Consider the following 20354-nt stretch of genomic DNA (forward strand, 5'->3'; position numbering starts at 1 on the left):
AGGCGCGCCGGAGCTTAACTAAACGGTGGAAAAAGCAGAAAACTAATCGCAAATTACGCGACCGCATAGCCAAACTCACAGAGCAGGCTGCAGCGTATGCTGCCGAGCTCTCAGATTCAAATTGGATAGCACGCTGCGACGCCGCAGCTCATCAGATGAGCTCGAAGGGGACGTGGCGTCTCTTTCGCAGTCTAATCGACCCCTCCCAAACGAGAGGGGAGACGCAAAAGCAGCTCCGGCGGGCTCTGCAAGGGTATCAAGGTACGACGGCGCAACTTGCGGACACTCTGTGCGACAGATATCTCTGTCGTATGGAGGACCCGCCTGGGCAACAGTACATGTACTCTGGCAGGCCTAATGAAACACTCGATGCCCCTTTTGAGTTGCACGACCTTAAGGCGGCCTTAGCAAAAATGCGCCGGGGTACGGCTCCGGGACGGGACCACATAACAGTGAACCTGTTGGCGAACCTACCGGACTCAGCCTACCTTCATTTATTAGAATACATCAACCAGATCTGGGACGGGCGTCCACTCCCTCCCGAGTGGAAAACGTCACTTGTGACGTTTATCCCTAAAACAGGTAAGGCCGTGAATACGGACAACCTGAGGCCCATATCACTGACCTCATGTGCGGGCAAGCTTATGGAGACGATGGTACGGGATCGCCTCTCTCCATACCTGGAGAGTAAGGGCTTCTTTGCAGTCACCATGTTCGGGTTTCGCCCTCACATGTCTGCACAGGATGTCCTTCTCCAGCTGCACAGGGATGTAATACGACCCACAACTATGCAACACAATGACAAAGCCATCCTCGCCCTTGATCTGAAAGGGGCTTTCGACAATGTGAAACACGGAAGCATCCTGGCCAACTTGAGTTCTACCGATTGTGGGGCTAGGACCTACGCGTATGTAAGAGATTTCTTGTCTAATCGCCAGGCCTTTCTTCGGATTGAGGGCGAGGAATACGGCCCTTACATGATGGGAACACGGGGTACCCCTCAGGGAGCAGTGTTATCACCGCTCCTGTTCAACATTGCTATGATGCGCCTCCCAAGCCAATTGGCCCGGGTGGAAGGCATTCAACACGCGTTATATGCAGATGATATTACAATTTGGACCACTCAGGGGAGCCTTGGAGACATGGAGGACCGCCTTCAGCAGGCTGCTTCCATAGTCGATGCGTATGCTAATGACTGTGGGCTCCAATGTGCTCCAGCGAAATCAGAGCTTCTGCATGTCAGAGCGAACCCAAAGGATAGGACAGCAATACACATCTCTCTGTCAGGAGGTCCTATTAGAGAGGTGGAGGAGCTCCGTATTCTGGGCCTTTTCATTCACCAGAGACTCAGACCGGACTCCACTATTGCGAAACTCAAGAGAGTAGGCGAACAGGTAGGGCGCATGATCCGCCGCGTTTCCAACAAGCGGGGTGGTCTGCGGGGCAGGGACGCGCTTCGGCTCGTCTATGCCTTCGTGACTAGCCGGATCCTCTACGCCGTGCCATATCTCCGCACTACTAAGCAAGACGAGGCGCGAATAGACGCCATCATCCGCAAGGCAACTAAGCGAGCCCTGGATCTCCCGGTGGCTACCTCTAATGCCAAACTCAAGGCATTGGGGGTGCTAAACTCCTACCAGGAGCTGCGGGAGGCCCACCTCGTGAACCAATACACGCGGCTCACGCAGACGGCTCCTGGGCGCCGCCTGCTAAACCGCTTACACATCCAACACGACTGCACTCCAGAGGAGGCGGAGCGTATCCCAGTACTATGGCGCCATATGCTCTGGGTCTCCCCGCTCCCCCGTAACATGGACACCGACATGCATGAAAACAGACGACAAGCGCGGGCTCGGGCTCTTGAGAGACAACACGGCTCCCGACCCGGTGTATATTATGTAGACGTAGCAGGGCCATCGCCCACGGGATTTTACTCGGCCGCTGTCGTTCACCAGGAAATGCACGTTGATGGACTCTCCTTTCGAGCCCCGAATTCAATGCGGGCCGAGGAAGTAGCGATAGCGCTTGCTGCCGCCCACGCCAATTCGAGAATAATCATCACGGACTCCCGAAAAGCATGTGAACATTACTTGGCAGGGGAGATCTCCCCCTTAGCTGCTTGTATTCTACGACGGACTGCCACTGATCCAACACCCAAACGAATCATTTGGGCTCCTGGCCACCAGGGCTTACGAGGTAATGAGGCCGCTGACGCGGCTGCCCGAGCGCTTACTCACCGGGCTCCTCATCCCAGCTCTTCTGGCTCGGAGACTAACCAGCCGCTGCTGCGATTCCGGGAAATATTAACACATTATAGCGACAACCACCGCCTTTTCCCGGCCCCTGCAAAAGGGCTGAGTAAGACGGAGGAGCGAACTTTAAGGCGCCTGCAGACAGGTACTCTACTCTGTCCTGCAATAATAAAACATTACGATCCTAACACGGATGGGCGATGCCCACACTGTGGGGAGACCTGTGATATCTTCCACATGGTGTGGGCATGTACTCAAAATCCCCACCTCCCCCCTTCCCCTACCCCTTCCAGAGAGGCATGGGAGACTGCCCTCCTCAACTGCTCCTCGCTTGAGTCCCAAAGGGCTCTGGTGAAACGGGCGAGAGACGGGGCCTCGTCGTGCGGTGTCCCGGACTAGGGACGCCGACCATGTAGCGGGGCCACTCTGTGGCTCCCAAACTCTTTTTTACAATATAAAAGTTTTCACCACCACCAATCACTCTGACACATCGATGTTGACACATCGACAATTGCTAGATACGCAGTTACCAATCACTCCGACACAGTGACACCATTGCATTGCACATGGAACGCCGATGAATTACTGTTGGAACGGCCTGCAGCCAACGACACCTCTGTACGATCACCGCCTCCGAAGTATCCAACTTGCGAGCAGCTTTCCTTGGACATACCTGTGATAACTGATGGTCTCCACATTCGAGCGTTATTAGGTACTGGTGCTGATTATTGAGCCCTTCTCAAAAAGATTCTCATGCCATGGGCTGGCACACATGTTCGCATGGCGAACAGTCATCTGATTGCCACTCTCGGCATGTGCACCACTAGAGTCTGACAGCGGTCTGACAGCAAGCGTTGTGCAGGCTCACTTTCGAAACACAACACGTCAGCAGTTGCTGGTGTATCTTTTGCAGCCACCTGAAACTCCAACGCCCGTCGAGGACAGCGGTTCTAAAATAGAGGATCTACTCTTTAAGAGCGTATATGGGAGCGGTGCTGTCATGTGGTGCATTTTTATATTTCGAAAGTGATTTCTTAAAGGCCACAAAAAAAAAGCAACGCAAAGCATCCCTTGCTGCAAACATTCCACCTGTTTGTTTTTCAGGGTTGTCTACAACTTTCCTGCTGCACTTTGCTCCTGAAGCCAGTATTAAAATTTTAGGTAATCACTATTAATAATGAGCTATGCTAACTGAACAAAAATAACATGGACATCTAACAGTGACTACTAACAGCACTCGTATGGATGCATTCGCGTAGAATGCTCTTTATTTAAAACTTCATTTATATTTAGCTGGAACCCTTCCGCAAGGCTTCGCTTCCACCCTCACAGGGGCTTGTCTAAGCACAATTTTTTTTTCTTTCAGCAGATTCGAATAGTAATGAAACTTTTGGGGGAGTAATCGTAAAATAAAGCAGTCTAGGCAAGTAGTCACTGAACAAACAAATGAGCACTCTTTCCTTGCCAAACTGCAACCATATTTTCACATCAGTGAAAAGTGTAATGAGGGTCAGGCAACGGTAATGTTGTAAGTAGCACATCTTTGTTGTCGCATCACTTGTATACCCATCTTGCTTCCAGGAATAGCAATGTAGCAAGGAATGCCGCTTCAAGAGCAGCAGTCCAGTGCATGATGTGAAACAACGCTTCTACGCTGCCTTAGAACCTCATCGCACTGGAAGCCTGATGGAAATGGGTGTCACTACAGGATGTTCCCAAAAGATGAACTAGGTGAGTTGTGGCTGCCTCAGCTATCTCCACTTTTCCGCCAATGCGCCTCTCCTAAGCTACTCTGCCTAGACATCGTGATCATGTCGCTTCTAAAAGTTGAAACTATAAATGAGGCAGGCAAGATTAGACGACGCTTAGCCTTCCCATCAGAATGCAAAGCGATAGCATTAGAGATCCCACCAGCGCAAGCAGTTCTTCTATTTGATAAATTCACAGATCGCAGGGAGTTTTCGTACTACCAGTACTCAGCAGTGGTGCAGTGGTTAAGGGATTCACCGCTTTTCTTGTAGGCGGCTGTTTCATACACAGCTGCCGGTGAGGCTTGTGACACCCATGTTGTTGTGTGCAGATGGTTCTCTTCAGGAGACTGTAAACCTCTCGAATGATCAACTGAAGCACACTTCGCCCACGTCCTGGTGGGCTGCCAAGATGACGTGTAGGCCACTTGCTTTTTCGTAACACAAATAGACAGACGTTGGATATTGTCGTGAACAGGACCTTTAATGCTACTGCATGATTAGGAGCTACAAAGTTTGTGAGCTTTTTAACCAGCCCATCGCATTAAGCAGTAACGGGGACCCTGTGACAGTCATTCTTTCTGTGAAGCTTTTTCTTCGCCGACGGCCACGTCTTCTGTCTCCGTGCCGCAGACGTGCAGCACAATGCACTAACGTTTTTTTGAAAATTGTGCGCGCACACTTGTACTAAAAGTGTGCTGCCTCCTGGAAACATCTGCTCACAGCTGGGGAGCCATTGATCAGAGTTTAGCCAGCGCTCCAGGAGGAAGATGGGAGTGTGGAATTAGGGAGGGGTTATGGTAGTGATGCAGGTGTAGAGAACGTGATCTGCATCTGCCCCAGTCTTCCAGTTGAGGTCACCTGGCACCTAGGACAGTGGGTGTTCCTCACCATCCCACGTTGTAGAGCGCTGATGGGGTGAGGAAATTCAAATGACAATTAGCGAGCACAGGCGTACTGCCAGGCACCGTAACTGTGTCATTACTGCCACGGCACCAAACAGATCATCAATTGAGGCTGATCAATTTGTGTCTGCGGCCTGAAAAAGGAGGGTATTTTTTTCTCTCTGGAACCTGTTGCTTTCATTTCTCGTGTGAATGCTTTCAGCACGTGGACGGTCCCAACTCGACGTGATGTTACGGATTCACTTGCAGCCTCATCCGTTGTGTGAATCCACTTGCAATGTGTATTGTGTTGTGATGAAGTGCACTCTAACTGTACCAACTTCACAGCACGGCCCCCAGCACTGCCATCCATCGATAGGGCAAGTGGCAGCGGGCCAGACGAGTTTGGTGAGCAAACCTACTTGTGATGCGTTTTATTTTTTATTGTCGCATCAGCCTAATTAAATGTTCACTGCAGGACAAAGGCTTTGTCCAGTGAACTCTCGTTAACCTTGTCCTGTGCCACCTGAGCACACCTTATCCCCTCCAGCTACCGTAATCTCAGCCTCCCAAAATCTCTTTGCTGTGCCCTTGGCTCTCGCTGCATACGCTACTTTGCATTTCCTTGAAATCAGTTCTATGCCCTGCCCATGCCCCATTTCTTCTTATACTTAATTTTAGTGATAATATATTTACCTCTAATTTGTTCCCTCTACCACTCCACTCTGTTACATGTGTTCCTTTCCATACCTTGCTGTCCTGTCCTCAGTTGCATTTCAAGCGTTTTCATTAAGTTCCATGTTTTTTTGCCATAGTTTTTGCATTTTTCAAGTACCTAACATCCCCTTTATTGTGAATTAACATCTTAGCATTCTTGCAGTCTTCTGGCACATTTAAAGTTGTAAGGTGTTGCGTGTACAGTTTGGAAAGTTTTTTCTGGCACAATGTCTCCACTGTCCTTCACCAGAAGTGCAGTTAATTGATCCTCACCTGTCTTTTTCTCCCCTTTTGCATTGCTTATAAGGCTTGTTTTACTGCCTCTTTCACGAGCAGTCAGATATCCAATTTTCTAGACTGCTTTTTCTGACTGAAGTATTCTGCCATGTTTTATAAGTGTGGCCCATTAACTTTCTCGTAGTCGCTCTGAAAAGCATAGCAAATAGTGACAAATGAAGCATCATATGTGTATGCTGAGAGCTAGTATTTTCTTCACCCTTATCATACAATTAACATAATTGCAGCCCTCATCATTTAACCAGTTATCACTTAGCCTACGAGCTTTACTGTAGCACCGATCAGTTTTTAGTGAAACCCTTGCGCTGCATGCATTCTTCATATCGATGTTTCTACAAGTTTTAGTAATACAAAGCTGTCACAGTTAACTCGAAATCAAAACAATTAATTTCATTCATTTTCTTGATAGCTTTGAATGTCAGAGTGCCTCAGTCAATTTGTCTTTTGCTTATATTTGTTGCTCAGGTGCACTGATACAATTTGTGTGCTTCCTTTCCTCGTCCAAAAAGTATGCTCAGGTGAAGAGTTGCAGAGCGAGCTGGACTACCAGCTACAGCTGCCTGGTGGACAGGACACAGCAATAGGCTATAGGATGGTGAAGAGGAAATCCTTAAGCCATACACTGTACCAAATACCGTAGCGGGGTGAGTGAATAACTTTTTAACAAATTGTAGCTGGTACATGGTGAAATGGGTTTCATTTAGATGATGATACTAGCTTACAGTAAAAACTTGTACTACTCCCAGTAAGTGTGCCCAAAAGAGTAGTGAGCAAAGTGCAGATGAACGATTTCATAGAATAGCTAGGTACAGGTCAGCATTTCTAATTTGAAATTTTTGCAATCCATCATAAACAGCGCGAGAAAGACGAAGACAGCAAGACAAGCACGACAATATGAGCAGTTATTTTCAAAAGGGGATGAATTAAGCACATATACATTTATACCTTTTCCAGCAAAAAATGAAAACACCCGGAAAGCAACACTACCCCGTTACTGATTCATATCTTGATTTCCTGAAAATGCCCTCTCCAGGAAGGCAGTTTTACAGCTAAACAGTGATAATGAAGGTTTGCTAATGTATGCAATACCCCTCTTGTCAGTGAGAGCACAGTAACTTTTGGGGCAAATCAGCCGCTTCAGATTTAGCTCTGCAGTGTTCACAACCCGAACACATGTGCACCTCATTGCTTCATAGAAGACTGTCATTATCAAGCATAAGGATGAAACAGTGAGGGAGTTAGTCGAAGCATATCACATTGATAGGCGAGGTTGTGCATGTGTTAGCAAACTTTCATTATGATTGGTTAACCGTGAAACTGCCTTCCTAAAGAGGGCATTTTCTGAAAAGCAGGATATGAATCGGGGATGAGGCTGTGTTCCTTTCCGTTTTTTATTTTCAGGAGGGGAGCCCTGGAAAAGGTATAAATTATGTGTGCTTAATAATAACCGGTTGAAAGTCAGCTCTCATATTGTCGTGCTTATTCTGTCTTCGTCTTTTTTGAGCTGTTTGCAGTGGATAACATAAACCAACTTTCCCAGCTTTCTGTTCTCCTCAGTGACATTTTTCTACTTCATTGCCTGATGTTGGACAGTAGATCTGCAATTACTTTTGTCAATAAAAAATTCTCACTTCACATATAAAGCTTTCTGTTCTCCTCAGTGACATTTTTCTACTTCATTGCCTAATGTTGGACAATAGATCTGCAATTATTTTTGTCAATAAAAAATTCTCACTTCACATATAAAGCTTTCTGTTCTCCTCAGTGACATTTTTCTACTTCATTGCCTGATGTTGGACAATAGATCTGCAATTATTTTTGTCAATAAAAAATTCTTACTTCACAAATAATTTTGGATCATGTGGAGATTGCTTTGTCCAACCTAAGTAATGCAAAAATTTAAACATATTCTAAGGAGACACCTGAAAAAATTTATAGTTAATCAGTGATTTTCCTCAAAGTGTGCCTAGTTGTTAATCTCTGAAATTTATTCATTTCTGAAGTTTGTCTGACCTGGGGCAGGGAACATTCTTTTAACTTGTGGGGGTTTGAACCCTGAATAAAGGCAAGCTAGAACTACCGAAAGCTTGGGCTATGCTGCGCATGAGCGTTTGTGTAAAAAAAAATATCATACTAGATTATCATCCACTGGCTCGATGTTCTGCCGCAGTGCAACTGAGGTGAACTGGACACCCAACGAATTGAAGTGCCGCAGCATGGCAAGGATACTGTCAAACAAGTGCCGATCACTTGGAAGAATGGAGCCAAAACCGGCACTGACATTGGAAAAAGTCTCTTCACTGAAAGATGCCATTGCTTTCTTTTATTGCTTTGAGTAACAACTAGACAGTCAAACATTGCTTCAGCCAAATACAGTTGAGCCCACTTTTAATGAAAGCGATAGTCACGGAGATCGTATTCAGTGTATCCGAAGTTTGTAGTAACTGGGCTTTCCTTATTACAGCCAAAATGCAAAGTCAGGCAAAAGTATCGTTTAGTTTTTACAAGTTTCGTTCATGCTTTGCCAAGCCTCATTTTGTCTTCCAGTGTTTCTGATCATCCATGTTTGTGGGGATTGATGCATGAGGTTTGGTTGGCTGTTAGTTTCCTACTCGTTCATTTTTTCCTTGGGTTCCTTTTTCCGGTGTCGAGGAAATGGTTGTACAAGGACTTAATTTGTGTGCTCTTCCCTTTGCCAATGACCGTTATAGTAAAATAATTGTATACATAGAAGAATTGTATGCCCAGACCAAGTTTGAAACGTAGTGGCATTCACTCTTCGTTCTGTGCTATTCATTGCTTTTTTTTTTTGCTCCTTCTTCCTTAAATGTGTCGTGTTAAGGTGTGTTAGCTGTGTGCTCGGCATTGGCTCTTTTCTCATGCTTCGTTGCTTAGGTGTGTTAATTTGCGAGTATTTTCTTAATGTTTGTACATAGCTGATGTTCATAAACCATTGCATCATTGTGATAAATATCACATTGAAAAAAAGAACAAAAGCAGTGATAGCATAGTGCTCTGGTGCACTGGCCAGCGAAGCTGATCCTAAGGTGTCTTTTAAGGTGTCTAAGGTGTCTTTTTCTCTCTCTCTTTCTCTGGTATCGTGCAGATGCAGAGCTGCTTCACTGGCACGTTGTACCCATTCACTTTCAGGCACCTCAAAATAGGCACATTCGGCGAGCGGCTCTGATGGCTCGACCGGGCAGTGGGAACTTTCCAGATATTCTGGAGGCACGGCAACGCTTTATCATCCTCGCAGAAAGAAGACTATGCCATGTTCATAATGCGGCTTTCTGTTCGTGCTCGTCTGGTGCTATGTGTGGAAAGGTAGAAAAATAATCATGACTGTGACTCTAACGATCACTGTAATAGAGATAACGTTAGCTCATAAAATGCGTTTAACTCGTATGGCTGGTACCGGCCTTTTTCTCGTATACATGGTGTCCCAGCTAAGGAAATCAAGGCTTTCGAAGAAAAACGGTGCATACCCAGTATATTTCCAGCCTGCCTAGTTAAGACTGATTAGATAACATTTCAACTCTTGGCATCCGGAACTAATGTCATCCATAAATTTCTAGATAACCTTGGAAACAAATGGCTGCAGGGTCTACAAGAAGGCTCACTTTACGTAGCTCTTTTTACAGGTTTTTGGAACACCAGCGAAATACAAGAACTACCACGTGACAGCAGCGCTAACAAAATCCTATATCTAAAAAGACACTGTCCTTGATGAACCTGGCGTAAGCTCTGGCCGCGTGATATGCACCAGGATATGGCTACCAGCAACTGCTGATTCATCTTGAAAAACCAGCAGATGTCATTTTTTGAAGCCACTGTAAATTGTGAACGAAAAGAGCATGAGTTTGTTTGTGTAACACACGCATGCACATTCACACACTGCTAGGTGGTGCTCAGGCTTAAAGATATTGACGCTAGTGGCGCTCGGATTGGACGACGAACTTCGCCAGATCCCCTCCTGAAGGACATGCTGCCAAATTGTCGGGTCTCTGTCTTGTCACCAACACCGTGACAAATCTGGCGGAGGTGAGATCCCATGTCCCGTATCCCAAAGGTTATGCGGAATTCCAGCCGTATATCCGTCGAGCCGCCACTTCATCGTGCCAACCATCAGCTACAGTGCCTACCACCCGAACTTTTGCCATCGGTATGTCCACGGAACAACTCGGCGCCAGCCCAATGCCTGGCACGCCCGCCTCATTGCCTGGTGTGACCACCTGGTACTTATCGCTCCAGAATCCCGAAGTCCTTTCAAGGCGACATCTTTGAAGACATGGAAGACTGGATGCAGCACTACAAGCGAGTTGCCACGTTCAGCTAGTGTGATGATGACATCCAGCTCAGCCTCGACGACAGCATTCGGACTTGGTTCGAAAACTGCGAAGAGCAGTTTTCTTCCTGGGGTGAGTTCCAGTGTCATCTCGTAGAAACTTACGGCAGCTCGGACCATCGCGAATGGGCAGAACGCACTCTGCAATCTCACGTTAAGCTCCGAAGTGAGAACGTTCCAGGGTATGTCGAATACACGACACGCCTCTTCAAGTGCGCAGACCCTGCAATGTCTGAGGACCAAAAACTACGTCATTTCAAGCATGGCTTCAAAGAGGAGCTTTTTGGTGGCCTGGTCCGAAGCCCTCTGAAAGCTGCCACCGAGTTTCTTGCTGAGTCTTCCACGACTGAGAAGGTTCTTCAGCAAAGAGCGTCCATGTACAATCGACCCGTGACCGCCGCCTCCGTTTCCGTCGAGGTACCACTGCATGGCACCGACGCCTTTGTGTTACGAAATCTCATCAGTTAGACGGTCCGTGACAAACTCCGGCAGTTGTATGGAGCTCCTCCCACTGCTCCCAGCTCCACAGCAATCTTTATCGGCGAGGAGGTGTAGCAAGCTCTCGGGCTGTCCTTGCCTGCCAATGAGCCTGGCCCGTCCTGTCTCATCTACGCTGAAGCCATGCAAAGCCTAGCTCCTGCTTCGGCGTCCTTCATTCCAGCTCGTAGTGAAGTACTGCTGCCACCTGCACGGGTGCTAAAGTAAGTGTAAGCTCCCCGACCGTCTGCGTGAAAAGCCGATGTTTTTCGCACCTCGTACCGATGCCCACTATGCTTTCACTGCGGTTAACCGGGTCACCTCTATCGGCATTGCCCACACCACCGTCTGTGCTTTGAAGGGTTTCTTGCTGATTCTCCTCGATGCCACTATGGCGAACCCAGGCCGTCGTGGATTTCCTTCTAGACCAGCGCTGGCTTCGGTATTGTAGGCCGCAAGTGCGATCCTCATCATCGAGATGTCATCCTTCACCATCTGCTGCGACTTTTTCCTGGGCGGCAGGCCGGTTGCCCAGCCCACAGCGGGAAAACTGAAGCCAGTGACTTTTGGGGGTGGGCTCGCTGGACATCACTATGCGGGAGACCCGTTGACGTGACGACGCTTGATCATCGACGACATGACAACTGATCACTCTGACGTACTGATGCTCATTCACCGTAACGTACGCCACTTCGAAGGTTACGAGGTCCACAGTCACCGATCACTCTGACACATGACGACGCATCGACAGTTACTAGATACGCAGTTACTGATCACTCCGACACAGTGACGCCATTGCATCGCACATGGAACGCCATTGAATTACCGTGTGAACGGCCTGCAGCCAATGACACCTCTGTACGATTACCGCCTCCGGAGTCTCCAACTTGCGAGCAGCTTTCCTTGAACATACCTGTGATAACTGATGGTCTCCACATTCGAGCGTTATTAGGTACTGGTGCTGATTATTGAGCCCTTCTCAAAAAGGTTCTCATGCCATCCCAGTAAAAAAAAAACCATTGGAACCAATTGGATTTCCAACTGGTTCCAAATGGTTCCAATTGGACTAGTTGAGTTTCCAAATGATTCCAATTGGATGGTCCAATTGGACTATCTAATTGGACCATGGTCCAATTGGACTATCCTGTTGGACCATTTGGGTTTCCAATTGGTGGGCCCAATTGGTCTTACCCATACATCCAATTGGACCGCCCAACTGCACCCAATTTTTCAAATGTATGTTTGCATTTTTGACAAACAAGGTAGAACCAATATGGTTCCTATAATAAGAGCTATCAGCAGCTTAACCTACTAAATTGTACTCATCATCTGCACCACCACTGCAGCTGAAATTAAATTAAATAACTACACTCAGTGGGCAAGTGTCACTGGCCCCAGCATGAGAGCCTCAAAAATGGGGTATATAAGTTACAGCAGAAGTATGTTCTCTGGATGTACATATTGAGCTAATATATGCTACTAGTGCCTGAATGTTGCTTGCATGTGATGTATTTGTGCCTGTTGACTTTGATTTCCATAAAAACGTGTTAATCTCAATTCCATAGAACAATGTTGATTGGCACTAGGCACGACATCTCCCTGCAGTCCTCATAAATGAGTTTCCCTTTTGCATATTATAATATGTTCAGTTGTAGAAATATGTCCAAGATTCTGGAGCATATTATTCACAAACATTTAGCTACCTCTCTCAATGAACATAACATATTTTGTGAATATTTTCTGGGTGAAATAACTGCCTGGCCTAATGGGTCCAATTGGCTAGTCCAGTTTGGTCCAATTGGTCGGGTGTCCAAAAACACCACTGGAACCAATTGGTTCCAATGGGAATGTCCACTTGGTTCCATTTGGAATGTCCAATTGGTTCCAATGGTTTTTTTTTTACTGGCATGGGCTGGCACACACATTCGCACGGCGAACAGTCATCTGATTGCCACTCTCGGCATGTGCACCACCTGAATCTGACAGCGGTCTGACAGCAAGCGTTGTGCAGGCTCACTTTCGAAACGCAACACGTCAGCAGTTGCTGGTGTATCTTTTGTGGCCACCTGAAACTGCAACGCCCGTCGAGGACAGCGATTCTAAAATAGAGGATCTACTCTTTAAAAGCATATATGGGAGTGGTGCTGTCATGTGGTGCGTTTTTATATTTCGCACGCGATTTCTTAAAGGCCGCAAAAAAAAAGCAATGCAAAGCATCCCTTGCTGCAAACATTCAACCTGTTTGTTTTTCAAGGTTGTCTACAATTTTCCTGCTGACACTTTGCCCCTGAAGCCAGTAGCTAAAATTTTAGGTAACCACTCTTAATAATGAGCTATGCTAACTGAACGAAAATAATATGGACATCTAACTGTGACTACTAACAGCACTCGAATGGATGCATTCGCGTAGAATGCTCTTTATTTAAAACTTCATTTATCTTTAGCTGGAACCCCTGTCCGCAAGGCTTCGCTTCCACCCTCACACTGGCTTGTCCAAGCACAATTTTTTTTTTTCTTTCAGCAGATTCGAATAGAAATGAAACTTTTGAGGGAGTAATCGTAAAATAAAGCAGTCTAGGCAAATAGTCACTGAAAAAACAAATGAGCACTGGTACCTTGCCAAACTGCAACCATATTTTCACATCAGTGAAAGGTGTGATGAGGGTCATGCAACGGTAATGTTTTAAGTAACACGTCTTTGTTGTGGCATCACTTGTACCCATCTTGCTTCCAGGAATGGCAGCGCAGCAAGGAATGCCGCTTCAAGAACTGCAGTCCAGTGCATGATGCGAAACAACGCTTCCACGCTGCCTTAGAACCTCATCGCACTGGAAAGCTGGAGGGGCAAGCCTGATGGAAATGGGTTTCACTACAGGATGTTCTCAAAAGATAAACTAGGTCAGTTGTGGGTGCCTCGGCTATCTCCACTTTTCCGCCAATGCGCCTCTCCTAAGCTACTCTGCCTAGACGTTGTGATCATGTCCCTTCTAAAAGCTGAAACTATAAATGAGGCAGGCAAGATTAGACGACGCTTAGCCTTCCCGTCGGAATGCAAAGCGATAGCATTAGAGATCCCACCAGCGCAAGCCCTTCTTCTATTTGATAGATTCACAGATCGCAGGGAGTTTTCGTACCAGTACTCGGCAGTGGTGCAGTGGATAAGGGATTCACCGCTTTTCTTGTAGGCGGCTGTTTCATACACAGCTGCCGGTGAGGCTTGTGACACCCATGTTGTTCTGTGCAGATGATTCTTCAGGAGACTGTAAAGCTCTCAACCAATGAACTGATGCACACTTTGCCCACGTCCTGGTGGGCTGCCAAGATGACGTGTAGGCCACTTGCTTTTTGGTAACACAAACAGACGGACGTTGGATATTGTCGTGAACAGGACCTTTAATGCTGTCGCATTATTAGCATCTACAAAGTTTGTGAGCTTTTTAAGCAACCCATCGCATTAAGCAGTAACTGGGGCCCCGGTGACAGTCATTCTTTCTGCGAAGCTTTTCCTTCGCCAACGGCCACGTCTTCTGTCTCCGTGCCGCAGGCGTGCAGCACAATGCACAAACGGTTTTTGAAAATTGTGCGCGCACACTTGTACTAAAAGTGTGCTGCCTCCTGGAAACATCTGCTCACAGCTGGGGAGCCATTGATCAGAGTTTAGCCAGCGCACCAGGAGGAAGATGGGAGTTTGGGAATTAGGGAGGGGTTATGTTAGTGATGCAGGTGTAGAGAACGTGATCTGCATCTGCCCCAGTCATCCAGTTGAGGTCGCCAGGCTCCTAGGACAATGGGTGTTCCTCACCATCCCACGTTGTAGAGCATTAATGGGGTGAGGAAAGTCAAAAGACAATAGGGAGCACAGACGTACTGCCAGCCACCATTACTGTGTCATAAGTGCCACTGCCACGGCACCGAACAGATCATTAATTCAGGCTGACCAATTTGTGTCTATGGATGGAAAAAGGAGGGTTTTTTTTCTCTCTGGAATCTGTAGTTTTCATTTCTCATGTGGATGCTTTCAGCACATGGACAGTCCCAACTTGGCATGATGCCATGTATTCACTTGCGACCTCATCCATTGTGTGAATCCACCTTCAATGTGTATTGTGGTGTGAGGAAGTGCACTCTAACTGTACCAAATTCACAGCACGGCCCCCAGGTCTGCCCCCAGCACTGCCGTCCATCGATGGGGCAACTGGCAGCGGGCCAGACGAGTTTGGTGAGCAAACCTACTTGTGATGCGTTTTATTTTTTATTGTCGCATCAGCCTAAATAAATGTTCACTGCAGGACAAAGGCTTTGTCCAGTGAACTCTCATTAACCTTGTCCTGTGCCACCTGAGCGCACCTTATCCCCTCAAGCTTCCTAATCTCAGCCTCCCAAAATCTCTTTGCTGTGCCCTTGGCTCTCGCTACATACGCTACACTTGCATTTCCTTGGAATCAGTTCCGTGCCCTGCCTATGCCCCATTTCTTCTTATACTTAATTTTAGTGATAATATAATTACCTCTACTTTGTTCCCTCTACTGCTCCACTCTGCTACATGTGTTCCTTTCCACACCTTGCTGTCCTGTCCTCAGTTGCATTTCAAGCGTTTTCATTAACCTTCATGTTTTTTTGCCATAGTTATCTAAAAATTTAGCATTGCTTATAAGGCTTGTTTTACTGCCTTTTTCACCAGCAGTTGGATATCCAATTTCTTAGACTGTGTTTTCTATGGCTTCAGTGTTCTGCCATGTTTTATAAGTGTGGCCCATTAACTTTCTCGTAGTCGCTCTGAAAAGCATAGCAAATAGTGACAAATGAAGCATCTTATGTGTATGCTGAGAGCTAGTATTTTCTTCACCCTTGTGATATAATTAACACATTTGCAGCCCTCATCATTTAACCAGTTATCACTTAGCCTACGAGCTTTACTGTAGCACCGATCAGTTTTTAGTGAAACCCTTGCGCTGCATGCATTCTTCATATCGATGTTTCTACAAGTTTTAGTAATACAAAGCTGTCACAGTTAACTCGAAATCAAAACAATTAATTTTATAAATTTACTTGATAGCTTTGAATGTCAAGGTGCCTTAGTCAGTTTGCCTTTTGCTTATATTTGTTGCTCTGGTACACAGATATTATTTGTGTGCTTCCTTTCCTTGTCCAAAAAAGTATGCTCAGCTGAAGGGATGCAGAGTGAGCTGGACACTCAGCTGCAGCTGCCTGGTGGCCAGGACACAGTAATGGGCACCAGTGGGGATGACGGAGAGGAAATTGCATGAAGTCCTTAAGCCGTATACTGTACCAAACACCGTAGGTGAGTGAGTGAATAACTTTTTAACGAATTGTAGCTGGTACATAGTGAAATGGGTGTCGTTTAGATGACTATACTAGCTTAGAGTAAAAACTTGTACTACTGCCAGTAAGTGTGCCCAAAAGAGTAGTGAACAAAGCACAGATGAGCGGTTTCAGAGAATATAGCTACAAACAGGCCAACATTTTTTATTTGACATTTCTGCAATCCATTGTAAATAGCACGAGAAAGACGAAGACAGCAAGACAAGCATGGCAACTTGAGCACTTATTTTCAAATAGTGATGAAATAAGCACATATATGATTATACCTCTTCCAGCAAAAAACGAAACCCCCCCCCCCCCCCCCATGAAAAAAAAAAACGGGAAGCAACACAGCCTCATCCCCGATTCATATCCTGCTTTTCAGAAAATGCCCTCTTCAGGAAGGCAGTTTCGCGGCAAACCAGTCATAATGAAGGTTTGCTAATGCATGCAGAACCCCTCCTATCGGTGTGATATGCTTTGCTAACTCCCTTACTGTTTGATCCTTATGCTTGATAATGACTGTCAACTATGACGCAATGGGGTGCACATGTGTTTTGGTTGTGAACACTGCAGAGCTAAATTTGAACCGGCAGCCTTGCCCGAAAAATTGCTGTGCTCTCACTGATAAGGGGGGTATTGCATACTTTAGCAAAAATTCATTATCACTGTTTAGCCGCAAAACTGCTTTCCTGGAAAGGGCATTTTCAGGAAAGCAGGATATGAATCAGTGACGAGGTAGTGTTGCTTTCCATTTGAAAATAAGTGCTCAAATTGCGAAAAGGTATAAATTATGTGTGCTTAATAATAGCCAGTTGAAAGTCAGCTCTCATGTTGTCGTGCTTATTCTGTCTTCATCTTTTTCAAACTGTTTACAGTGGATAACACAAACCAACTTGCCCAGCTTTCTGTTCTCCTCAGTGACATTTTTGCACTTCATTGCCTGACGACGGTATAATGGACCTGCAATTATTTTTGTCAATAAAAAATTCTCACTTCACAAATAATTTTTGATCACGTGGAGACTGCTTTGTCCAACCTAAGTAATGCGTAAATTGCAACATATTTAAAGGAGGCATCTGAAAAAATTTATAGTGAATCAGTGATTTCCCTCAAAGTGCGCCTCGTTGTTGATCTCTGAAATTTATGCGTTTCTGAAGTTTGTCTGACTTGAGTCTAGGAACATTCTTTTAACTTTTGAGGAGTTTTAACCCTGAATAAAATCAAGCGCTCCCAAAAGCTTGTGCTATGTTGCACACAAGTGTTTGTATAAAAAAAATATCACACTAGGCTGTCTACTTCGCTTCTGGTTTGGACACTGCTGGCTGCAGTTAAAAATGCATTGATGTCTACATTTCTGTGTTTCTGATATTTTTATTTCCTAGATCATGAAATTTTATTTAAAATCTCGTGAGTCACTCCTGAATTCTCTATCTTTCCTGCAGGTCTATGCAGGGGGTGGTGTCTGGTATAGAGCCCAGTGCCCGGCAGATGCTCTATGTTCTTCTGAGGGCACCCACTGACTCGATGTTCTGCCGCAGTGCAACTCAAGTGAACTGGACACCCAACCAATTGAAGTGCCACAGCATAACAAGGATAGTGTCAAACAAGTGTCGATCACTTGGAAGAATGGATCCAAAACCAGCACTGGCATTGGAATCGAATGGCATTGGAATGGAGTAATTCTATTCCATTTGTGTTATGCTCCTGTTGTCGCTTGACTGAATGATTGGAATAAAACAGAATTGCAGAGCACTGCGTTATACTGCTCTTGACTTAAAGGCCAACTTTATTTTTTCTTTTTACACTTTGAGTCGATAATCACATCTCGATCCTTAAAGTCTCCTCGCTCTGATTCAAAAAACCGAAGTAGAAAAAAATGAAGTAGAAATAAAATTATTTTCCTGAAATGGCCAAAAGCCAGCTTGAATATTTTGTCCTTCAACATACAGTCACTTGCGACAGCTGTGCATCCAGTGACATGAGACACGCAAGGCTACTTGTAAAAATAAGAAAAAACTTTTTGGTGCCTCCACCATAAAGGAAGAATTACTGCTTCCATTTTAAAAGAGGTATGCCAATCTAAACAGGTGAAGTGCACTTCTCTTATAACTAGATTACTTCATCCAACAAAGGTTTTCAGCCTGGCTATCCAGTACGGCATTGAATTTGAGCTGCTGGCCAAGGAACAAGCCCTCAATGCTTTTAAAATGCAGCACATAGATGCTAGGCTAGAGGAGTGTAGACTCATGATAACACCTGAGTATCCATATCTTGGACGTAGCCCAGATGGGGTCTTTCACCATCACTTCTTGAAGGTAAGTGCTCGTACAGTCTTCGAGATGTGGGCCCAGATGACCTAATCACAGAAGGGCAGGCTAAAGCAGACTTCTGTTTGGATGCTGCAGGCACTGTGAAAATGAGTCACATGTAATATTACCAGATTCAAGCACAGTACATTTGAATCTTTTAAAGTTTAGTCTGTGCTACCTTTATCTGCACATAGATAAGGGAGGCATTTTGATTAAGGTGGGAAAAGAAGCGAGCTTCATGGATACGCACATCCAGGCTCTCGAGAGCTATTTTTTGGCAAAATTATTCTACCCAGGCTACGCAGTTCCTATAGGCAGCTAGATGAGTGTACAAATCTAAGCAAATTAATGCTTACATTTGGCTGCCAGGGATGGGGCCGTGTTTGTCAGCCCACAAATAATAGTGAGGTAGTCGTCAAACCTTGGGACAAGGTTGTAAGCTAAGTTCCTTGCAGCATTTTCCATTTTTTGAGGTGGCCGATGGCCCTTTCGACAATGATCCTCAATGAGGATACATGCCTGGACTTCACGACCTCTATTTCTAGACACTGCTGCTTTCCTTTCGTGAAGGCGGGCATGATGAGGTGCACTCCTCTGAAAAAGAACTCTTCGTGAAGAAGGAAACTCCTGTCAGCCAGCACCTGGTCACCTTTTCCGAACTTGTCTAGTACAGCTTTAAAGTGAAAATGTGAAACTAATTTCATTTAAGTAATACACCAATTCATAAGCATGCACTTCATCACACTTAAGCTTTAGATGAAAGTATTTATTTGTAATGTGCATGTTCAGCTTGTAAGCAATCTTATATGCAAAGGCTCCGCTTTGGAGGATTGATTTAGTTCAATGCTATCTGCCTCATCTGATGTTTATGTGCTGTACGAATAAAGGTGAACAACTGCTACTGTTCAAAGTGGGGCTTTTTGTAATGCTAAAAATAAAATATTATGATTGAAAACAACCAATAAATAAACTTACCACTTTCTAATGTTATCTGCTTGTCTGCCGCTCTCCCTGCATGCACAGGGGACACAAACATAAGGAACTTAATCGTACAGTCCTGCTTGTAATTGCTCCCCACTTCTTGCTATGTGCTGAGGTTGAATGGTCTGTAAGCAAAAAAAAAGGTGTTTCAGTGTTGGGCATGAAAATCAGCTTCTGTAAAGTGCTGAAGAAATCTAGCAGTGCTTATAATGCAGATATACCTTGACACTGCAACTTCTGCGCAGTAGGTGATGCACTGCAGCTTCGGAGAGAAGTGGCTGTCCTTTGCCGTCAGCCATGACTGGGCAACAGCCGGGTCAGGAAATTTTATTAATTGCTTGCACAAAGCCTTATGGGCTCCACCCAAAGCTTCAAAATGGCAGTCACAGTGCTAAGAGACATGAAGAAACGATAGGCCAGGTTCTTTTCCAAAAAAGCTTGCCTCAGATGCATGAGGAACAGAAAACAACTGTGTTCCCTGTGGCAATGCAGTGTGATTAGAGGGCAGGCCTGCTGCAACAAATGACAGAAGGGCAAAAAAAAATGGCTTTGGGAAGACCTGAAAGATAGAAGAAAACGACTTTCAGTGAATTGTGCTACATCCTGGTTATATTTGGAAGCTGCATTGAGAGTCATGTTTCCACATAATATTCTGGCCTAAGAGCGCTCCACTACAGCATATGGCTGAATGAATATGGGCCCATTTTACACCAATCCAAGTTGTCACATTGGAATGCAGAAAGAGAAGTTATATTAGAGTTATATTCGTAAATGATAGTTCTGAGAACACGAGAAGTCGAGGCCCCTCCACTTCGGCTCTTCCAACCTAATTTTGGACCTTCTTTATTCCTTCCCCTCAAGGAACAGTTCTGGTATCCACCCTGAGTGGATGCATTCTGTTCCCAGAACCAGCTCATTCACCTGACCCCTGCTGCAGAACGTATCCATCCCTTCTTTACTTGAACAAGTGCATGCTTCTTCCTAGCGCGCTCCTTTCTGTAATTTCCCTCTTCCTGTCC

General features: G+C 45.6%; 1 protein-coding gene and 1 pseudogene across 18 annotated transcripts in view; both read left to right on the forward strand.

The window, feature by feature from the left end:
* Nucleotides 1–17811, forward strand: part of LOC149362448 (uncharacterized) — a 41419-nt gene extending 23608 nt beyond the window's left edge. For 4 of the 18 annotated variants that reach the window (XM_089573043.1, XM_089573060.1, XM_089573054.1 and 1 more), the window contains 8 exons: nucleotides 3834–3983; nucleotides 5233–5292; nucleotides 6408–6542; nucleotides 8069–9222; nucleotides 13455–13618; nucleotides 13965–14939; nucleotides 15878–16022; nucleotides 17488–17811. Coding sequence is in view for 5 of the 18 variants with exons in the window: in XM_089573054.1 (XP_089429180.1) it covers nucleotides 3834–3891 (58 nt within the window). In the remaining 13 variants the exon portion in view is untranslated. Of the gene's footprint in view, nucleotides 1–3356; nucleotides 3414–3833; nucleotides 3984–4332; nucleotides 5293–6407; nucleotides 6543–8068; nucleotides 9223–13454; nucleotides 13619–13964; nucleotides 14940–15877; nucleotides 16023–17487 lie in introns of all 18 variants that reach the window. The other 14 variants (XM_089573056.1, XM_089573059.1, XM_089573053.1 and 11 more) reach the window with 13 other exon arrangements.
* On the forward strand, nucleotides 10472–18676 carry LOC149362449 (uncharacterized; annotated as a pseudogene).
* Nucleotides 18677–20354: the final 1678 nt, after the last annotated feature.

Source organism: Amblyomma mixtum, chromosome 2 (genome assembly GCF_055824585.1).
Source record: "Amblyomma mixtum isolate Tamu chromosome 2, ASM5582458v1, whole genome shotgun sequence".
Classification (NCBI taxonomy): Eukaryota; Metazoa; Arthropoda; class Arachnida; order Ixodida; family Ixodidae; genus Amblyomma; species Amblyomma mixtum.